This window comes from Gossypium raimondii, chromosome 11 (genome assembly GCF_025698545.1).
Source record: "Gossypium raimondii isolate GPD5lz chromosome 11, ASM2569854v1, whole genome shotgun sequence".
NCBI lineage: Eukaryota > Viridiplantae > Streptophyta > Magnoliopsida > Malvales > Malvaceae > Gossypium > Gossypium raimondii.
The window spans coordinates 19,762,170-19,786,210 of record NC_068575.1 but is presented as its reverse complement, the minus strand read 5'-3'; the positions used below and the strand labels follow the sequence as shown (position 1 = coordinate 19,786,210).

The window sequence follows — 24,041 nt, the reverse complement described above, 5'->3', positions numbered from 1 at the left end:
GAACCCTAGAAATTGGGGATTTAAGGCCGATTCCTTGCTACCAACAAGAGAAATATTTATCGATTCTTTAATATGGAAAGGGCTGAAAACAAAACAAGAAGAGCAAATAGATCAATAAAGAATCGGCACAAAACAGAAATAAAGAAAAGAACTTGAACAACAAGAATTAAATTAAAGTCCTAAGGATCCTTGAAATCCCGAAAGATTTCACAAATCCTTTCAAACGGCTCTAATCTCCCCTCCAAAGAATATCAATGGCAAGAAGAAGGTTGAAGATGGCTCCCACAATCACAAGATTGCTAAAACAACTTCTAAAGAAAGCTCAAGAGAGAATTCTTGGAGCAAACCCCAAAGAAAATTCTGCACTTTATCAAAACTGAAATTTTAATGTATTGAGTAATGAGTACAAGGGGTGGCTAGCCATCACTTATATAGGCCACAAACTAATCCTAATCTTATTAGAAAACTTAAAAATTAACCCTAATTAATAAAATAATAAGAGAATTTCGGCCAAACACTTTAAATGGGCTGTTTTGGGCCGAATTTAACATATCCTATTCCTAGAGCCTAAAAATTAAATTAACAATTAAAAAGTTCTACAAATTGGGCCCTTTGACATTTTTGGCCTGATTTTCAACTAAGTATGTATGGATTTCTTGATTGGGCTGGAATTTGCTTATTGGGCCTCACCTTCAAGAATTTGGGCTCGTGGTCCATCTTCTACCAAAATTGGGTCGTTGACGCTCGTAACGGAGATCCAATGCGCTTTGGCTGCAGGATTCGGTTTCTTGGACCAAGATTTCCAAGATTTGAAATCTTGATTTTCTCGATTCTTGAAATTGCTCCAAACAGCAAAATTGGGCCAAGATTCGGTTTCTTGATTTTCTTGAAAACAAGAAAGTGAATCTTGATTTTCTTGTTCTTTCGCGTACGCATCTAAGGCCTTGCTAACAAACTCTTGAATGGTCCCATTTAGTTTGGAACGCATTTTTCGGGCCTTTGCTCTCGTTATTGGGCCTTGTGGTAATTTGAGCCCATCGCGTTCTTGGGTTGGGCCTTGGAGACTTGTATCAATAATGCATGAATCATGGCGATATTTTCTCTTAGAAATTGAGTAGTATCTTCCATGAATCCCAATATTTTATGTCTCAACACTTTAGCCTAAATTTCTTGATGAATAAACTCAATGTTTATTCCAGATCCAAACTTTAGTGATATTTCTTAAAATAATCAAATTAATTTTCACACAAAATATGAGAAACATCAAACTTAACAGGGTTTCTCTATAATCATTATTATAATGAAAATTTACAAGGTGGGAACAAGTCCCATAGTGACAACATGATCCTTAAATTTATGTGGTGGCATGCCTTTAGTCAAAGGATCAACTAACATTTGCTCAGTTTTATTGTGCTCAATGACCACTTTCTTTTCTTTAACACATTCTCTTATGGCTAAATACCTAATATCGATATGTTTACTTCGACTTCGACTTTTGTTGTTATTAGTAATAAACACAACAACGAAATTGTCACAATATATCATCAACGACCTAGATCTAAGCCCAGAAATGAAACTCTTTAACCATACTCCATGTAAGGTAGCCTCAAAACATGAAACAAACTCAGCCTCCATAGTGGAAGTAGCAGTTAAGTTCTGCTTGACGCTCCTCCAAGATATAGCTCCACCAGCAAACATAAATATGTAATATGATGTTGATTTACGTGAATCAACACAACCGAAAAAGTCTGAATCGAAGTAGCCAATCACCTCCAAATTGTTTGATCCTCTGTACGTAAGCATGTAGTCCTTTGTACCTTTTAGATATATCAAAACTTTCTTTGAAGCTTTTCAATGGTCAATACATGGATTACTCTGATATCTTTTTAACATTCCAACTACAAATGCAATGTCAGGTCTTGTGCAGACTTGAGCATACATCAGACTTCCAACAACAGAAGCATATGAAATGTTTTTCATTTGCTCCCTCTCAAATTTGTTCTTCGGGGATTGATTCAAATTGAACTTATCACCCTTCACTATAAGATCAACACTTGGTGAACAATCATTCATCTGAAATTTTTCTAAAACTTTGTTGATATAGGTTTCTTGATATAGACCTAAGATACCACGATGTCTATCACGATAAATCTTAATGCCAATGACATAAGACTCATCACCCATATCTTTCACATCAAAGTTTTTAGAAAGAAATTGTTTCACCTCATGTAGCATACCCCTGTCATTTGTTGCAAGTAAAATATCATCCATATATTTAATAAGGAAACAAATTTTACTCCCACTAACCTTCTGGTATATGCATTGATCCATGTTATTCTTAACAAAACCAAATGAAGAGATAACGTCATGGAATTTTAAATACCATTGTTGGGATGCTTGTTTCAATCCATACATGGACTTCTTCAACTTGCATACTAAGTGTTCACCATTACTAGAGGAGAATCCTTTAGGTTGTTTCATGTATACCTTTTCCTTTAGGTCACCATTGAGAAAGGTGGTTTTCACATCCATTTGTTCCAACTCAACGTCAAAATGAGCTACTAATGCTAATACAATGTGTAAGGAATCTCTCTTAGATACAAGACTAAAAGTCTCAATATAATCTATTCCTTCTCACTGAGTGAATCCTTTCGCAACAAGTCTAGCTTTATATCTTTCTATTTTGCCCATTAAGTCTCTTTCTAAAACTTAAAATTCTCACTAGTTAATTTAAGGATATCTACTTTATTATCGACATATTCACAAGTTGTAAAACGCAAAATAAATGAACATAAATGCTTAAAAAATTTAAGGCAAATATAAATCATAATTTACTAATGCAAATTATGTAAATAATGAATCTAGTGACATAAAAATTGCCTGTGGGCTAAATTTTTAATTCAATTAGATCCATTGTATGATAGAATTATTTACTATATTTTTATAAAATTATTAAATTCATTTTATAATTCACGTGAGTAATTATGAAAATCATTTAATAAATTTATCTTAATAAATTATGCAACGAGATTTAATTCTTATGCTTTCAATATGTTATTTTAACTTTAATAATTTTATTTAACTAAAGATGATGTGGCTAGTCTTTAACTAAATAAAATTATGAAAATCACTTAGCTAGATATTAATCCTTAAACTTTATTCAGATTGTTGCTAAGCCATTATGCAACATCTAATGTTTATAAACCTTATGAGATCTTTACTACAACAAATAATTTCATTTAATTAAAGTTGTTGTGGCTAATTCTCTAATTAAATAAAATTATTTGGACCCCTAGACATATATTCTAAAGCTTTAATACTAAATACCTTATGCAATACGTCTAAAATTTTTATGCACCTAAGAAATGTATGTAACTAATAACCGGATAATTCACATACAAACATTTACTTGAGCACGTACCAAAATATATATTCAAACAACAAATTTATAAAATTCTTCATTAAATTATTTATTACATAATTAATTTTAGAAATTTCACTTTAATAAAATCCAATGATTTTGCAAAAAGTTTGTAATAAAATTTTAAAAAATATTTAAAAATAATTCAAAGAAATATGGAATCATTATTTTGAGAAAATTTATAAACTTTTAAAACTGGACAAGGCAGAAATTAACCTGGCTCGGATACCAAATGTAAGCATAAATTATGGCTTAAATGTTGCAGTGGAAAATATCGAACATAAATTCCTCCAACCATTACCTGAACCAGATGTTAAAATCCAGACGTTGTAACACCACTGTCGAGCGCGTCAAACAATCAAAGAGGACGTGAATTTAGCTATACAAAACATGAAAATGGCTAAAGTCTAAGCACTCGAAAACCTCATTAGAGAGAATTGTTTTTATTTTTTATTTTTTGTGATTAGGGACCTTATGCAAGTGGGTATTTATAGTGGTGGCTCCCCATCAAAAACCACCAATCACATACCCCACTATCGCACAAACAACATGGAAGTGGAGGGCAACAAAAATGGGAAGCGTGGGAATAACCCCATGAACCAATAATTATAGTTTAGTAGTTCCAACAATCTGATGTTGGATGAAGAGGGCTATTAGCTTAGGGCTTGTCTATAATTAGCGAGGTTTTTGAAAGTGGCCAAAATACATCCTATTTCGTTGCGACCATTATTGTTGACGGCCTCGATGGAAAGGTGGAGATAAAAAATGTTGGCTTTCAACTTCCCCTGCAGCAAAGCGGCAGTCACATTGGAAAACTTAACCCTGATCATAGGCATTCTAGTTGAATGATCCATTTTCACTGGGGTGGCTGAATTCAAAGTAGATCCAAAAATGAGGAAATTACTCTATTGTTATTTGGATGAGAGAAAGATATTAAGGTGAATGAGTGAAGTTCAAATGGCTACATACATTGGTCAAACATCCATTAGTGGACAAGGTGAACAACTAAGAGTTTGACAAGTATCTTGGAACATACATACTGTTGATCATTAGAGAGTTTCTAATGGCATATAAGTCTGGTAGCTTTACTAGTTAATGTATATCTAACTTTGCTAGATGACTTGGCTCATGTTTGCAATTATAGTTGGGGGCTTGTGGTTTTCGCATTCATGTACTGGGCGCTTAATAGTGTGATTGATTAGGATACAAACCAATTAAGCAGTTGTTGTACCCTTCTTCAAGTATGAGCTTAGATGTGAATGTCGCTTATAGCACCGATCCTCTCTCACCCATTCTCTTTTTCGTTGGCGAGAGGGTAAAAAATATACTTATATGCAATGTTTAGAACGTATTTCAAGATTTATTTTTATTATAATATATCTGATAGATTTTAAATATATTTGTAAATTTATGATTAATTTGGATCAAACACATATTATCGGGAGCTTACATAAATTCAAATTGATATTGATAGAAATGAGGTGAGTTATTCAACCATTTTAAAAGGTTAAGATTGTTATGGTTATCATCATTTTTTGTTTTGTTAAATTGCAATTAATGAATATAGTTTCAGCGAAGGATATTTAGGTGATGCTACCGAAGGCCGTAGATGAAGCTCGCACATTGGCTAGGGCCTACTTAACTGGTATATGTTTTAACATCATTGATTGGAGTTAGGAGAGGCCATGTGAGAAGTGGCTTAAATTGAATGGGAACTAGGATCGCATAAAGGAGTTGGTTGGAGCTGGTGGGGTGATAAAAAAATTACTATGGGGAATGGCATGGTGGTTTTTCAGTTTGTTGTAGTAATTGTAATATTGTGCTAGCTAAACAATGGGGATTAGAAATTCCATAGAATCAAGGAATTAGGAAAGTTATGATTGAATCGATGAAGATGGTTTTGAAGGGAGTTAATAAATATCATAATCATTTTTGTCTCATTAGAGGTGGGGCTTAAAGTTGATACCTATAGAGATGAAGTTTATTTCTAATTGTTTAGCGAAAAACTCATTATTCTTAAAAGAAAAATTATGTATATAGGGAGCCACCACAAGAAATTGTTGGCAAATGTGTTTGGCTTGGCGTTGCTAGAACCATAAAGTTCTTGATACAAAACTTAAAATCATAAACCAGGATCTGTCATGTCAAATCATCAAGAATAAATCAAGAACAAGGCTAAATGTAGAAGCGTACCTAAATCCATTGATATCTTGAAATCTCTAAGTATTGCAGTTTTGGTCTTCCAAATTAACACACTAGTAATTTAGAGAATGTGACTCTCTCTTTTCTAAAGATGAGATGTCAGAAAATTTACCTTTATATAATTTGGGGACCATAATCCTAATATATAACTTTTGCACATTAACCTTAATTTCTAATCAACCCATCATCAATTAGAAATTAGTTACGAGAGTATCTACACATATTTGACTCATACTTTATTTATTAACTGAAGCCCAATAAAATTTAACCAAATTAGATCACTTTTAATTTGGAGTGATATTTTATGATAGTAAATAGTAATATGTAATTATGCTTATTGTATATATGATGTCCATATTTTTCCAACAATCTCCCACTTGGACCACATATATATATTGATTACCTTATAATTACATGTCATTATATAACCTTATGAGCTCAAAACCTTACTATCATATCCAAAAAGTATTCGAACAATCTCATCCACTAATTATATTAACATAGAACCAATGCGACTTTCGTTACATATCTGTAACTAAATTCATCCCCGATCATGTATATTAACACAACCAAATGACATAGATTAAGTATGGATGTGTATCATGAAAGTTACATTCAATGTGAGCTAAACATGTATATTTTCAATTGGTCCTCCTTAGCCTTAGTGAGATCAAATTTTATTAAAATTAGAGTGTGAATAAACTAAATAAACTTTATTTCTACAGAAAATATCCTTAATATCTATAAACTGAAATAACTGAAAAATGTGTCTATAACAAAAAAGCATTTAAAATTACAAACTCCCACTAAAATTGAATATCCTGAAAAGACATTACACTTATAAGAGCAGTGTGCTCATAAAAACATTGGGCGGTAGTCCCTTAGTAAGTGATCCACAATCATGGAGTTTGTACCAGTATACTCGATAGACATTTGACCATTTTGAACTCTTACTTTAACAACCAAGAATTTAAAGTCTATATGCTTTGACTTTGATGTGCTCTTGTTGTTATTGGAACAAATGATTGCAATTTGTTGTCACAATTTGCTCATTAGTAACAAATTTTTTCCTCAATATTTCATTAAATCAGATTTTGTATACCTGACGATCTCAAACTTATCAAACCTCTGTTATGTGAGCATGTGATGTTTTTTTTTAAGATAATGTATGAATCATTTGGTTGCTTTCTAACTATCCATGCCCGAATTGATCAAAGATCTGCACAACATCCAAACAATGTACGAAATATCTAAACACGTACAAACTTGAATAAATATTAGACTTCTCACTGCTGAAATATGGGGAATCTTATGCATTTCTGTAATCTCAAAATCATTTTGAGGGCATTGATTAAGACTATTCTTACTCCCACTAAACTTATGATATATACAATCATTAACCAAAGCCATCTCGTAACCGAATGTGATAATCACTTGGTGAATATTGTAATACCACTGACAAAGGCCTATTCAAGCACATAGATAAATTTCTTTAATTTGGAAACAATTAACTTTGGACCGCTAAGCACAAAGTTTTCTAGTTACACCATATAAATCATCTCATCAATGTCACCATTGCGAAACACAGCCTTTATATCCATATAATGTAGCTCAAGGTCAAAATATATCGATAAAGTCATTATAATTATTTCTCTAGTGGACCTTCTTAATGTCATTAGTTTTTGAGGTTGTAAAGTTTGTTACTTAACTTGGAGGTTCAACGACATTGTCTTGATCCGAAGTTGCTACTTGAACAATTTCAAGTATAATAGACTTTTCCTAATCATTTTCAATAACAATTAAAGGAATGTGTTGAGAAATATCAACATATTCTTCTCCAAAGACAATGTCCTTAATTTTCTCCCCCCCCATAAACTCAACATCCTCAAAAAACTAAGCATCATACATCTTAAAAATAACCTTAGTAGTGGGATCATAAAATTTGTCCTTAGATCTTTCAAAGTATCCAGAAAATCAAAGGGATTAAGAATACTATTGGATGCAAGTTCTTAATTCTATTTTTTTAGAGACATAACCTAATCTCTTGTGCCATAACGAAACAGCATTCTTAATAGCTAATTTGTATTTCTTACCTATTACGGTAGTATGCAAGGATTCAATCAATAGTATCAAAAAATATAGATTATCATAATCTGATAAAGAACAAGAACCAACCAAATTTAAATTATGAAACAAACTAAAATTTATATTTCCAACTGAACAAAAATAATCAAATTTGTCTAATGCCTGGTACTCGAACATTGGCTTGGGGCATTTTTTCTACCCCTTCTTACCCTGAAAAAGCAGGGGCAGCTTGCATCCTTAAACCGATAACCATCTTTCGGCTAACCTAGCCTCCTCCGTCCCTCGGAACCAACAAGGGGTAGTACAAGAATATTCACCTATTGTCCATCGACTACGCCTTTCGGCCTGATCTTAGGCCCTGACTCACCCTCCGTGGATGAACCTTGCGGAGGAAACCTTGGGTTTTCGGGGCATTGGATTCTTACCAATGTTTGCGTTACTTAAGCCGACATTCTCGCTTCGCTTTGTCTACTCCGCCACACGGTGCTTCCCCTAGGCGAACGCCCCTACCGATGCATTTTACATCCCACGACTTGGCAGATCGCTTAGCCCTGTTCATCTTTGGCGCAAGAGCGCTCGATCAATGAGCTATTACGCACTCTTTCAAGGGTGGTCGCTTCTAGGCAAACCTCCGATTGTCTTTGCACCCCTATCTCCTTTATCACCGGCGGTCATTTAGGGGCCTTATCGGTGATCCGGTTGTTTCCTCTCGACGATGAAGCTTATCCCCATCGTCTCACCGGCCGATCTCGACCCTATTATTTTGAGGTCATATCTAGTATTCGAGTTTGCCTCGATTTGGTACGCTCTCGCACCCACACCAAAACAAAGTGCTTTACCCCTAGATGTTCAAATCAATCGCTCCGCCTCAATGAATGAATGGAAAAGCGGTTAAGAAGTCGTTATCAATACGATTTAGTTCGAATAGATGGCTAAAATTAGTACCAAGACAATGGCAAAATAGAGTCAATCAACACTATCCGGCTTAAAATAAAGATTTAACAAAATGGGATTCAGATGAAAAGAAAGATTAATTGAAGCGAAAAAATGATTTTCAAGCGAACTCATTCTTGACTCAAGAATATAAACTGAATCAAGAACAAAAATATAAAAAATCTAATTTTAAAAAACACTATGGATATGATTTTTTATCATATAAATCTATTAATTATCAAGATAAGAGGGACCCGTATGCTTATGGATCACCATTCCAAGTAAATAAAAGGGAAGAGAGTTCTTGTCATTACAACATGGATAAACAAAAATTTTTTGATACATGGAGGGATATCCCTATCCATAATTATCTAGGAGAAGGCGATATCCTAGATGCTATGGGGAATTTTTCGCACAGAAGGCTTTTTAATTGGAGAATTCTTCATTTTTGTCTTAGAAATAAGGTCGATATTGAGTCCTGGGTCGATACTAGACCTGTCCATGGCCCGGCCCGGCCCGGCCCGACGGCCCGCCCGAAATATGGGAGGGTTCGGGTAAAAATATAGGCCCGAAATATGTGCTTGGGCAAAAAAACGAGGCCTGTTTAAAAAACGGGCTGGGCCTCGGGCACCATTTTTTTGGCCCGAGCCGGGCCGAATAAATATATATTTTTTATTTTTATTTTTTAATTTTAAAATACTTTTAATGGTCCATTTTAATGGTACATTTTCCCCTATATTATGTATGTATCGTGCCGGGTATATGAAAACAAATAGATGGTCACAAGGATTGTCTTACATTTTATTCTGATACACGATACTAATTTAATGACATACATATCAATTAGATCGACAAATGAATCAACAAAATCGTCTTATTTGAACTCTCAAATTTTCTCTTTTGTAGAAATATTTCACTCTTTTGTATCCCTATACGAATCAAATCGAAACCCGGATTGACTAATTTTATTTGAAAAAAATGATAAAATTCATAACGAGCTTAAAATCATCGTGTATATCAAAATGACTGGTATTATTATTATTGATCTGTAAAATTCACATTCAAAAAAAGGGGAAATTTTTGGTTTTATGGAAAAAAATTCATTCATCTCAGTTATTTTTCAAGAAAAAAAAGAAGAAAACAGGGGGTTTGTTGAATTTCAAATAGTTAGTTTCACTAATAAGATACGAAGACTTAGTTCACATTTGGAATTGTACAAAAAAGACTATTTATCTCAGAGAGGTTTACGTAAAATTCTAGGAAAACATCAACGACTGCTATCTTATTTATCAAAGACAAATAAAATACGTTATAAAGAATTAATTGGTGAGTTGGATATTCAGGAATAGTGATTCGGTTGATGATAAAGAAAGAGAATTCTTGGTTCAGTTCTCCACCTTAACGATAGAAAAAAGGATTGATCAAATTCTATTGAGTCTGACTCATAGTGATCATTTATCAAAGAATGACTCTGGTTATCAAATGATTGAACAACCGGGACCAATTTACTTACGATACTTAGTTGACATTCATAAAAAGTATCTAATAAATTATGAGTTCAATACATCATGTTTAGCAGAAAGGCGGATATTCCTTGCTCATTATCAGAAAATCACTTATTCACAAACTTCGTGTGGGGCTAATTGTTTTCATTTCCCGTCTCGTGGAAAACCCTTTTCGCTCCACTTAGCCCTATCTCCCTCTAGGGGTATTTTAGTGATAGGTTCTATAGGAACCGAACGATCCTATTTGTTCAAATACCTAGCGACAAACTCCTATGTTCCTTTCATTACAGTATTTCTGAACAAGTTCCTGGATAACAAGCTTAAAGGTTTTCTTATTGATGATATCGATATTGATGATAGTGATGATAGTGATGATATTGATGCTAGTGACGCTATTGATCGTGACTTTGATATGGAGCTGGAGCTTCTAACTATGATGAATGCGTTAACTATGGATATGATGTCGGAAATAGACCGATTTTATATCACCCTTCGATTTGAACTAGCAAAAGAAATGTCTCCTTACATAATATGGATTCCAAACATTCATGATTTGGATGTGAATGAGGAGAATTACTTATCCCTCGGTCTATTAATGAACTATCTCTCCAAGGATTGTGAAAGATGTTCCACTAGAAATATTCTTGTTATTGCTTCGAATCATATTCCCCAAAAAGTGGATCCCACTCTAATAGTCCCGAATAAATTAAATACATGTATTAAGATACGAAGACTTCTTATTCCACAACAACGAAGTCACTTTTTCACTCTTTCATATACTAAGGGATTTCACTTGGAAAAGAAAATGTTCCATACTAATGGATTCGGGTCCATAACCGTCGGTTCCAATGCACGAGATCTTGTAGCACTTACCAATGAGGCCCTATCGATTAGTATTACACAGAAGAAATCAATTATAGACACTAATACAATTAGATATGCTCTTCATAGACAAACTTTGGATTTGCGATCCCAGGTACGATCAGTTCAGGATCATGGGATCCTTTTCTATCAGATAGGAAGAGATGTTGTACAAAATGTACTTCTAAGTAATTGCCCCTTAGATCCTATATCTATCTATATGAAGAAAAGCAATAGTTCATCACCAGAGATGACTTAGAACCAATAGTTCATTATCTAATGGATTTTTCCGTTCTAATACTCCATCCGAGAGTTATCAGTATTTATCAAATTTGTTCCTATCTAATGGAAGGCTATTGGATCAAATGACAAAGACATTGTTGAGAAAAAGATGGCTTTTCCCGGATGAAATGAAAATTGGATTCATGTAAGAGGAGAAAGGTTTCCCATTACTTAGCCGGAAAGATATGTGGTCATGAAATAGGGATTAAGTGGAAGGGATTGGGTGGTAGAGTTGTGGAAACACCTGTTTCTTCCATATTTTGGACCTTAGCTCCATGAAACAATATGCTACTACTGAAACATGGAAGAATTGAAATCTTAGATCAAAACACTATGTATGGATGGTATGAACTGCCTAAACAAGAATTATTGAATAGCGAACAACCAGAGCTATTACTCATTATTTTTCTTTATTACCCCATTGAAGCTAGCTTTGTTATGAACGTACCAAATTTAACCTTTTCGTTCTTGACAAACCTCTTTTCAATGTCAGCCATGAATTCTTTGCTATGATAACCTTATTAGATATAATGCCCCTGAATGTTTTAAAGCATGCAATGATGTTAATTAACAAGTATAATAGTAGTTGAATAGAACAAAACAAGCTCACATAATATTTTAAATTTAAACCAAAATAATTTAAATAAAAGTAAACCCATCTCAAAATATCGGACACTCTATTACTAATTCATCTTTGGACAAAATAATAACTTATAAGTGATATCTTGGTGTAGTAATCAAACACTGACAATAAGAACATGTCAAACGATAAATCTTCCTTTGGGCCTATTTATTACTCTCCTGCAAAACCAAATAATCGTCACATGTTCATTACAACAATTGTACATGTAATTTTGTTAAATATTAACCTTCCTTTAGACCAATCAATATTAACTTAAGTTACATTCACACAACCTTTTATATTTTAAAATAAAATAATTTTTCTAACAGAGGTCACTTTGTGACGTATTTCTTCGATTAAGTTATTTTAAAATACATATTAATATATCAATATTCAAATTTAAAATTTACCCAATATTCAAAGGTCAAAACTAAAATTTCTAATTGCACTATAATTTCCAAAATAACCTAAAATAAGGTTGTCTAAATAGCATAATAAAAAAACAAAAATCTTAATTTTGACTGATTTTTTTAATAATTAAACAAGCAACCATCAAAATTTTTAAGATTAAAATTCAAAACCAAATTTTATAAAACCAAAATTTTTAAACACGTATTGTCAAAACACCTAAAAATTGAATATATATTCACATAAAAAAAATAACAATTTCAATTGAATAAGGGTTCAACGTGCATTCAACCTAAACATATAATAAAATTACCAAAACATAAATTGACAATTCTCTATAGAGCAAAATTATATATATATATATATATATATATATATATATATATATATATTCAAAATATATATGCTTGAGATTTCTTTAAAAAAATTAATAGCCAACTAAAACTAAACAGGAAGCATACAATCAAATTAAAAATCATCACTTTACAAAACTAACAAAATATGAATCGGTAAATTTTCACTGAGTTATGCAAAAATTCAAGAATCATTTATTTGCATCAATTCAATATCAATTCATGAAAATTGTCTAATGGACTAATAGTTTGTGCAAATATTATCCCCAAATTCACGCATGATAAAGAAACAAATCATGAATAGATTTTATCTTTTAACAAAGAATACATAATATATACAAGACCTTATATATATATAAAGTCCGCCATGATTCAAGCCAAAGTCGAATCCATGAAAATCAAGAGAATGATAAACATATTGATATTATGATAAGGGTAATTATTATTCATTAAAGATGTAAAATTAATATAATAACTTCATGATTACCTTGAAAAACTATAATAATTTCATAACTATAATAGCAGAAAAATTAATATATATCACTATCATGAATAAAATACCGCAATTATTAAAACTAAACCAACAAAAATTGAATTTGAATTACTTTCTTTAAAAATAACGTATTCTATGATTTCGCAAACCCAAGTCTCTTCTTTTAATTTAATCTGTTATTAATTAATAATGTTTTAAAATCATGGGAAACCTATATGATTTAGGGTTTCTAACTGAAAACAAAAAACGAGAAATCACTATTAATAAAAATGTTCAACCATGAATCCATTTAATGGAAATCAAACTAAAATCTTTAACTAATTTAAACTTAACCAATTTGTTAAATTCTATTTAAAAATATAATAATATATTTCATAAAACAATATACACCTGAAAACATTAAATATGAATCATATAAATCAATTAAAATTTGACTACATTCTTTGAAGTTGATTAGGTGTAGTAGTCACCTTATGTGTACCAAATTTCTAGATTTATCGAGCATTAGAATGTCTTCGGTTAACCTCAAGATGAATGCTCGGGCAAATTGTTCTTTCATGACGTCAGTCGCATTCGAAGGAAGGTATTTGAAGTTATCTTGCAACCATCTCATCTCTATCCAGCCACCTTGAAACTTGTCTGACATCTTCCTTAAAAATGTCTCGCAAAGGTCCTCTTTACCAGGAACGACCACTAACCCCGTAGCGATTGGCTCATCCATAGGTAAACTGAGTTGTAAAGTTACGTCCTCGAGTGTGATTGTCCACTCACCACATGGAAGATAGAATGTGTGTATCTTGAGTCTCCATCTTTTCACCAATACACTGATAAGTGTAGGATCCAATTTACAACCCCCGAGCGTATGAGACACATGTAAGAATCTCGCATCTTGCAAATAACCATGAATTTCACTGGGTGCGGTCTTTGATAAAATTGTGTATGAACCCTTCCAAAACACGATCATCCGCCTATTTATATCAATAAGATAATTTTAAAAAATTAAAAACTTTAAAATTAACTGAATTGAAAATAACGAAATTTAAAATTTTTCCTTACCATTACTGATTGAGTGGTGGAAATGTGCTTGTCGTCGAAACATATAAAAGAACTTGTCATTCGTGAAAAATTAATCAAAATGAATAATCTACGAAATAATAAAATAAAACTATAATATTTTTATACAAATTTATTGAAAAATTTCGAGCAAATCTTGAGAAAATTGAGAGAATTGAAAGTTTAGAGAGAATGGAAAGAGTTAGATTTGAGTGAAAAATATAGAAAATGGCCTAAGTAGTTATAGGAAATTAAAGTTACTATTGAGCTGTTTCAAAATTTTACCGTTGGAGCATTTGATTTTTTACTGTTGGGGAAATGACCGTTTGAAGAAAGCACATTCAATTTAGGGGTGTGCAAATTTCGGGTAAAGCCGAATTAATTCGGTTAACCAACCGAATTTGGTTAATCGGTCGGTTAACCGAATTAATTTGGTCGGGAGTCGGTTAATACTTTTTTGGAAGTTAACGGTTAATTCGGTTCGAAATCGGTCAGTTAATCGAATTAACCAAATTTAATAAATAATATTATAATATATAAGTATCTAGTCGATTCGGTTAATTTTTTGGAAATATAAATTAATCGGTCGGTTAAGTCGGTTAATTTTTATTTGTTTTATACTTGTTTTAACCAATATATATATATATATAAATTTCGGTTAATTTGGTTAACCGGCCGATTTAACCGAAAAAGTTCAGTTCAGTTAATTTTTTTGAAAAAAATTCGATTCAGTTAACAGTTAAGGGTTTAAATGGGTCGGTTGATTCGGTTAATGGTAGTTCGGGTCGGTTAACCGATTGAACACCCCTAATTCAAATGAGCACAATTTCCTGCCACCTGTGTAAAAAGCACACCAAACTAGACGCACTTTCTCATACTCTCTCCAAAATTGATTTATTTTCTTAATTCTAAAAAAAAAAAACCTGTTTGGCCAATAAACAAAAGTTTCCAACATATACAGACAATTTAACCATTAATTTTAGGGTAAATTACCCAATTTTTTAAGTGATAAAGTTTGAAAAATTTGAAAAATAATTTAACCTTAATTTATTTAAAAAGAATATTCTTTTTCTACAGCAACTTTCAATATTTTTGGGGTTTCCCGGTTATTTGGTATTGACTTTTCCGAGGAAAACCCAACTATTTCATATTTATATCACCATATTAAGATTACTCCTCAAATTCATTTTCATAATATGTATTTATAATTATATTTATAATAGCAAATTGACCCTACACATACCTCAATACCACCAAAAACAACACGGCAGGTTTTGATTAAAATTTACAATTTTAAGCACCATTTCTTACCAAAACAAGAATTGGGAAATAGTTCAGAGGCCAACTTACTAATAAAGCACCAAAATAAAAGAACCATTGTTTAAAATGATAAATAAATAATGGGCACCCGCTAACCGGAGCAACAAAAAGGCCAAGTCTCAATTCTCATGTTCTGAAGTTAGAGCCATCATTCTACATTAAGCTGCTTATAATGAGGAATCAATCACTCAGCTCAAAGCTCTAACTATTATTTCCTCTTCCAATAACAAATAACATTGATCAATACAAAATTTGAATAACAAAATATTAAAGCATTACAAAGGCTTTTTTTTTGTGTGTTGTGCTCCATGTTCAACGCATTCACCAAAAATGCTACAACTGATTCCCTCCCTTAAATATCTGTGGGATCATTGATCTCCTGAACACACCAAAACGCAAAACAGACCAACAGATTTGAGTGCCTAACACAGGAGGGGAAAAAAGAGATCAAGGAGTACAATATATTCTTAAGAATTACCTCATCTTCGAGCACAACTCCGTCAGGAATCCGCAATGTCAGTCCAGGGCTTGCATCGATTACAACTTTCCCCTTAAGTACACAAGCAGAAACAAGTTAAAACAGCAAAATTAAGGACTCACAGGAGCGCTAAAACAGCAATGACTTAAAACCACAAAGAAAGCAAACCCGTCAATCTTTAACTCGATATAAACCTTCAGGCAATTGCCTCACATCGCATGAAGCAGCAAGTATATTTCTTGCTACTACTTAATATTCTTAAGTACTATGTCTTGACACATTCTGGACATAGGTATGAGGGGGATATGAACCTCTAAGGACTCCCAAATACATATAAACCATGAGAAAAAATTAGCATACCCACGTCAAACACACATATTCCTGACACTCACGACCAAATCTCAGTAACATGGTATTTCAATACACATAACAGGATATCAGTATTGGCTGTACTCTTGATTTGTTTCAAAAATATAGTCAACAATCCATATCAAACAGTGCAGATAAATAAATTTTATTCCAAAAAGAAAAGAGCAAGGAATCAAATCACATAATTGAAATTCCTAAAGGATGTATAGTATTTCACTGACAGCACTTTTTGCCTTTTACGGCAAAAGGAAATTTTTATGTAATGGATAACACAGAACTAAAATACTTAACAAAACTTCCGTTGGATACAAGTTCCGTCTTTGCACAATTTAGCCATCAATCAATAACTAACACAACATCTGCAACTTTCAGCACTGAAAAGATCATAGCATCAAGTTTAAATGTAATACATGAAGGAAAAGATATACCAACAAAGAAGCAAGATATTGATGCAGGGGCAATAATATGGATACCTTGAGAACTATATCAGCTCCAAACCAAACATCACCATTCACCTCCAAGCTATCCAGCTTGACAATGCTAGGAATTGTTTCAAAGCGGCGCTTGAAATCGCTAATCTGATGAGGAAAACAGAATGTAATAATAGATTCAAGAAAATAAATGCAAACACAATAAATAAAATGCCTTCATGAGTCCATAAACCCTCACCTTTTCAAATTCAGGTCCTAAAGCAATGGAAGGGTCACTAGGACTGACCCTCGCATCATTTCGAACAAACATGCCTTCAGTAAATGAGTAAAGGTCCGACTGTAGAACATAGAATTTTGATGCTTAGAGCCTTAAGTCAGATGAAATAGTACTTTCTTTGGGTTGTAGCATGAAATTATAGTTTATAAAAGAGAATGACCTGGAGAAGGAATAAGTCTGATGTGGAATTCAAAGGAAGAAAACGAGATTGGGGAATGGAAATGCCAATTGAATTTTCAAATAACTGCCTCAATGACAAAGCAACAACAAGAACTTTTATCAGTTTCTTGCTTCATATAGAATGTAAAGCTGTCTTGGAAAATTTTAAGCAAAAGGTACCTTTAAAGTAGAAAGGTTATCCAAATTCAGTGCACTGGTATCTACAAGCCTTTTAATGGCTTTCAAATTTAGCCACCTGAGAGAAATGAAACCACAATTTAGCCTATTTGCATTTTTATTAGAACAAATTAAAGGGGCATAGCAGTTAACTTACAAGCTTCTTGTATCAATGAATTTGAATCCTTTCACCGACTTATTATGAACATGACAAAACAGAAAGGAATATGATGAGCCAGTTAGAGTAACCAAACAATGTCTGTAAGAAACCACGCAATTCTACTATTGTTCTGTGCAACTTGACATAAAATTTTGGACAAAAAGAGCATATATACACATATTCATGCCTTTTTCTTCAGTGAATAAGTATAATAAGCAACTTACCTTTTCAGAGTGATCTGAAGTGAAGTCTTCAAGCTATATCATAATGAAAGCAACAAAGTTAATTAAGGCTGTTTTGATATATACATAGATATCAAACAAATTTATCAGACATCAAGACGATTCATGATATCACTTGCCTTAAACATCCCTTGGAGCGAACTAGCCATAAAGTTGATTAAACCAGTGGAGGTGGTTGGCGTCACCTGAAAACAGTAAAGACTTACAAACAAATTTTAGCCAAAGAGTTATAATAAATGGAAATCATCCTTGCATACCTCCGAACAATATTCAATACTGTTTTGGGCCAAATGATTCAAGATTTCTAAATTATCAAATCAAGGGGCACAACTAAAGAATTGAAGGTCATTAATAAACACCGCAAAATTAAATGATAGGAACAATACAAAGGATACTTGGGTCCACAACACCGGCCACATTATCTGGGTTAACCACAAGGGCATACTCCTTACCCTGGAAGCAATGAGATTAAGAGTTTGCATCAGCTTTCCTCCTGGCATACTTTTGCATTTTCATCCTCATGGATATTTCTTTCTATTTTAGACTTGAGAAACAAAATGAAATATTTTCGAAATCACAAATACCTGAGCAAGTAATACATCAAGAGTTCCACTATTCATTAGGGAAAGGAAATGAGTGCCATGTTTAGAAGATTGCCTTTGCACAAAAAAATAAAGCAATGATGAGACCTTTCATCAATTGGTGACTGTAACCACAATGTAATCCTGCAGAGTAAATAAGTAAAAAGAAAAGGAATCTATTGGGTATTTTGGAAAATTATCAGATCACTCCATAAAATTTTGGACGCATTGATATATCACATGGGGAAAAAATAGCCTAAGATACTACAAGCTCTATGGTGGTGTTCAATTGAACATCAAACTATGATTTTCCAGTTCATCGACATAGGAGGAAAATGGACACTGACAGTAGACCATGCATATTTCCCTGTTCATCAAAATGAAAGATACTGAAAAATGCTAAACTCAGGAAAACATACACCTAGAATAGATCAAAAGGACCAGTATTTCATAACAATGAGAAAAGGAAAGTGAATATGAAGAATAAATTCAGGGAGTAATAGGTGTGGAACTATCCTAATTTGCATTCAAAGTTATGGTTGATTTCTAGAGCCAACTATGAACTTTACCAAGACTTCCAGAAGTTGCTAAATAACATTATCATAGTTCATTCATCACAGAAACATCTTATATTAACAAAAAAGCAAAGAAAATAATGAAGCTGCACCAAAGGAAGGATGCAAAATTGGGCATACCATTTATCCTCACCTCCCTCGCTGACAAAAGATTCATGTTGAGTACGTTCACCCTACATAAATCCAATTATTTTATCAAGAAGAAGTACAAATCTAAGGACCATAGAAAAGAATTCCAGAACCAGTTATGCAACAAGAAAATAATGGCTAGGTTCTCAAACCTGTTCAAAAGGATGTATATCTAGCTAGGTTCTCAAATTTATCAAGAGGAGGTTGCAAGTTTAAGGAGTATGAACAAATTCCAGAACCAGTTACAACAGGAAATGTTAGGTTCCCAAACCTGTTCAAAAGGATGTATATCGACGTCTAAGGTGGAATACTTCTCCAAAGCCTACACAAGACAACTTGGCTGAGTACCTTTGCTGAGATACAAGGTTAAGAACAAAACAGTGTAGGAAAAACAGATCACCTTTACGATATCATTGTGTGTGTTCTTTGGGTTCATCAAAAGCAGAGGAATATTGCATCCGTACTTCGAATTTAGTGACTACAAAGAATTGAAAATGTTGAACTAGTGAGCTCTAATGCTATAAAAGAACAGTATATACAACAAATAACTGGTAACCAACCTGAATTTGGTTAACAATTAAGTCAAGAGGTGTTGACCCATTTTTAACTTCAATCAAAGACCTGTGCAAAGGAGAAGGGAATTGCACAAATTCAACTAAATGTCCAAATATTTCTATGACAAGAATGACTCAAATATCAAAGACCAAAGTAAAGAAAGCACGTCATTTCTCAAATAAAAACCGGACAGTTCTTAAATTCTCTTGAATATTAAGTTCACCAAGGAACTAAGCAGTAAAGTATTTAAGCATATTTCATGTGAAAATGCCTAATATAATATAACAACAAAGATTCATCCAAAAGGGTGGTAGTACAATATTTTGAAGTAAGGGATGTCATCACAAAATTAGAAGATTTAACCATTTATATCAAACAAGATTCTATTCAAACCATCTTCATGAAACCAAAAAACATATGTATTTCACAGAAACTATATTCATTTATGTAGAGGCAAGTCTTTAATATATAACTATGGAATCATCAAGAAATGCTTCTCTTTTCTTGGAAAAAAAATAAGTATCAAACTTCCAGAAGTTAGATAATTGCTTACTTGGGACCACCGAAACCCATATTCTTTCCCAAAGCTCCATTATACTTCACCACAACAAGCTTATCCAAAAGCTGCTTAGAGTCAGCAATATCTGCTTCAAGACAGAAAGAATCCAAACAAATTATACAAGCTGAACTCTAATGTGCTGTTATATTTTTCTTGATGCTATATTTGGAATACAATAAATTCACAAGTAAAAGAATAATGAGAAAATATTACCACAAGACATAGGTGCTAAGTTATCATAAGGAACAACAAGCACTTCATCACTTGCACTGCCTTTGCTCTCACTTGTGCTCTCTACTTGGTCCCTTTAATCAAATATTGGATTTCAAGTAAACCAGACAACTGGAAATAGTTCCAATACAAAAACAAAGAACAGAAGAAACAATGCAACAGCAAACCATGAAAACTCAACTCGTATAAAATAGACAAACTTCAGAGCAAGAATTCCAGACAGAGACTACAAAATAAGAAATAAACCTATCATTCTGCACAATTATCAGAAGTAAACCGATAAGAACTGGGAAAAGGATATTCTCTCTATACTAAGATCCTCAATCAAGCTACTTTAGCAAGGAACCACTTAGTAATAACTCAAGATTCTGTCATCTAGATATCGAGAAACTCATGTCCACAACTCAAAATCACTCTTAAATCATCCATCAAGCACATCCAATCTTACAACAATTACTGCCAACAAACTTAGCCGGTCTCTTATTTCCTCTCTAGTTAAATCAATAAAATCAGCATCCAATGCACACCTTATAACCTACGATTTTTATACACAATTTCGGTCACAGCAACCACAGTTTAGAGATAAAAACCCACCCTAACCCCCAAAATTAGAAAAAAAAAAAGAAGAAGAAAGAATCCATCCTATAAAAACATTCAAATCTCAAACCCAGAAAAAGAAACTTTAAAAATATAATAAAAACATACTTGATTGTAGCCTTCTTCCCAGTCCCCTTTGCTCCGTCTTTTTTCTTCTCCAACATAAGACATTTAGTTATCATGTTACATATCAAGTAAACGAACTGAACAGAATCATTGGCCGGTATTGGATAAGTAACCTTCTTATAATACTCCCACGGGATACTGGAATCAACCAAGGCAACAATCGGGATCCCCAACCTTTCCGCTTCCAAAAAGACGGAACTTTTCCTCTCAGTGTCGAAAATCACAACACAATCCGGCATTTTAGTTGGCGCGAAAACCAATTTCTTGTGCCTAGACCGAAACTTCTTAGGACTACAACTGTTGGTCAAAAAGCCACGCATCTTCCAAAGGCTACTAGCCCTTTCAGGGCTTAAGCTGGTGACTCTGGAGGTCATCTCGTCGATTATGGGTTGGAACAGAGGGTTAGTGTTGATGAAGAGGAAAGAGGAAGAAGGATCACGAGAGAGGCAGGAAAGGAAGTTGAGAGCATTGCGGAGACAGATTAGGGTCTTGTCGGAATCGATAATGGATTGTCTATTTCGGAAGCCGTAGGTGAACTGTTTGAAGTGGTGGGTTGAAACTTGTCGGCCGATGTGAGCATTTGTTGTTAAGAGTTTTTGGATTACAACCGAATGGATTGTCATTTTTTTCTTATTTCTCTAAGGAAAATAAAATTGACAGGGGAAGCTAAGGTTTGATGGGTGAATTGAATCTACCCCAAAAGCTTTAACTTTGGTGAAGCATTTTGAGTTCAGAGATTTTGGGATTTAGGGTTTAAGAGGGGATTTCCAGATTTGAGGAAAGCTTATATACGAACAATTTGCTATTTGAGTTTAGGTAGCGGGATATTTGGATCGGTTCGGGTCCAGTTGAATCAACCCTTTAAAACTAAAAAGAAAGGTTAATATTTCCGCTATTCAATTTTATTTTTTTATCATTATTACAACTTTTAAAATTAACATAATAATAATTTTAATTTTTAATATTTATAAATTATATCAATTTAATTTTAGATTCTAAAAAATTCAACCATTAACATTTACACATTATGTAATTTAATTTTTTAACAATTTTGTTTTTCTTTATAACATTAAGGGTTAATTTATAAAAAAATGAGAAAAGAAAAAAATCATTATATCAGATTTTTTAGTGTTTCAATTTTTCTTTTATATTTTCAATCAAATTTAGGGTGGGTTTGGATGGGCGGTGAGTTTACCTGCGGTTAGTGTAAAAACAGCGGTGGCGGTGTGATTAGATACTGTAGTGATACTGTAGCGTGAGACAAAAAATAAACTAAACGCCGCACCGCACCCAATCGCCCATCCAAACCCACCCTTAGTTGATAAGTTTGTCTTTTTAGCTTTTTAGGTGAAAATGATTACAAAGAAAAGCAAAATTGCAAAAAAAAAAAACTAAATTACACAATGTGTAAATGTTGAGGGCTAGATTTTTTTAAAATCGAGACTAATTTGGCACAATGTATAAATATTGAGGGTTTAAGTTGTTATTATGTCAATTTTAAAAGTTGTCACCGTTAACGAACTGGTGACAAAAAAAAATACTAATAATTAGGTAACTATTAATATAGGTTCCCCAAAAGAAATTTGTTATTTTTACATACAAGCAATAAAATAAATTACAGAGCCAATCATCCATCTTTGATAGGTTTTCATTTTGATAATAAAAATAAATTAAATTCAAATATAGCACTATCGTTAGATAGGTTTTTTTTAAGTTTTGGTCACTCGTTAGATTTTTTTCATTTTAGTCTCTCATCATTAATGTGGCTAATGACACGCTTATTGTACACTTATTTTAGTCTCTCACTTTAATAATTTTTCATTTTGCTCCTCATTTTACCTTTTAATTTCCTTTAAGATTTTTTTTCAATTTTAAGATTAAATTTTAGTTTTTCGGTAAAAGGAAAACCTAGGTTGTTACAAGAATTATCGAATATCTATAAGGAAAACTTGGATTTTAAGGAAAACCATTTTATCTTTTTTTATTTTATTATCTATTCCTTATTTATAATTAATTTTAGTGTTTTTTTCAAGCAAAATGGAAAACCTAAATTTTTACAAAGAAAATTTAAGGGTAAGTTTAGGCATCACAAAGTGATTGGATAGTAGTATAATTACTAAGGTAGTAATTACATTCTCTTGTAATTATAAGAAATTCTAATTCTCTAGACATGTGTGACTAATAGAGTGTAATTACATCGTAATTTCATATGTCATATTTGATAATTTAAAAGATAATTACACAACTACGTAATTTTAAATTCTAAAAATATTAATTATTACGAAGTTATCAATAATATTTAAGAAAAATATTTAAACAAATAAAAATCCTAAAACCAAACAATCATATATGATACGATAGTCCAAAAGTATTTGACAATACGATCGCTAATAAATTAACAAGAAAAATAAACATGCCAAGCAAATTTACCAAATTACTCTAACATTCAATATTTGTTGAGGTATTTTCTCTCTAACATTAAATATATACTCACTGTTATCATCGATTGATCATTGACCAAGTATAAATAATTAATGATAAATAATATGTAAATTAGTTAAATTTAGTATAAATAATTAATAACAAATACTATGTAAATTAATTAACTAAAGAAATTATCTATTATTAACAAAAATTTTAAATTATTTAAACGAAATTAGTAAAATAACAAATATTTTTAAATATGAATATATCCTTAAATTAAAATACTATTATTGTATAAAAAAAACTTTTCAAACTTAAATCATGTATGGACATGTTTGAAAAGTCATAAGCTAATTGGATTTTAGTGTACTTGTTTGTAATTGCCCACTTAATTACTCCAATTCCTACCCTACCCCTAAGAATTGAAGAGTGT

General features: G+C 32.4%; 2 protein-coding genes across 5 annotated transcripts; one reads left to right on the top strand and one right to left on the bottom strand.

Moving 5' to 3' along the window:
• Positions 1-9,663: 9,663 nt before the first annotated feature.
• On the top strand, positions 9,664-11,266 carry LOC128034758 (protein Ycf2-like). The gene is made up of 2 exons (XM_052623599.1): positions 9,664-9,670; positions 10,437-11,266. The coding sequence occupies exons 1-2, from the start codon at positions 9,664-9,666 to the stop codon at positions 11,264-11,266; spliced, it is 837 nt and encodes a 278-aa protein (XP_052479559.1).
• A 4,318-nt stretch (positions 11,267-15,584) lies between these two features.
• On the bottom strand, positions 15,585-22,013 carry LOC105804359 (UTP--glucose-1-phosphate uridylyltransferase). 4 transcript variants are annotated; one of them, XM_012636943.2, is made up of 19 exons: positions 21,167-22,006; positions 20,444-20,535; positions 20,225-20,318; positions 19,677-19,737; positions 19,517-19,594; positions 19,388-19,438; positions 19,108-19,160; positions 18,416-18,488; positions 18,227-18,284; positions 18,089-18,135; positions 17,951-18,016; positions 17,814-17,846; positions 17,587-17,624; positions 17,433-17,508; positions 17,254-17,337; positions 17,055-17,153; positions 16,859-16,963; positions 16,017-16,088; positions 15,585-15,917 (listed from the first exon to the last, which is right to left on the bottom strand). In XM_012636943.2, exons 1-19 carry the CDS (start codon positions 21,805-21,807, stop codon positions 15,891-15,893), a joined length of 1,848 nt encoding a protein of 615 aa, XP_012492397.1. In that variant the 5' UTR covers positions 21,808-22,006; the 3' UTR covers positions 15,585-15,890. The 4 variants fall into 4 exon arrangements, 3 of the variants coding, with proteins under 3 accessions (XP_012492397.1, XP_012492398.1, XP_052479891.1); XM_012636944.2 differs by having other exon boundaries at positions 20,225-20,315; positions 21,167-22,005; XM_052623931.1 differs by lacking the exons at positions 15,585-15,917; positions 16,017-16,088 and adding an exon at positions 16,507-16,759 and having other exon boundaries at positions 21,167-22,008.
• Positions 22,014-24,041: the final 2,028 nt, after the last annotated feature.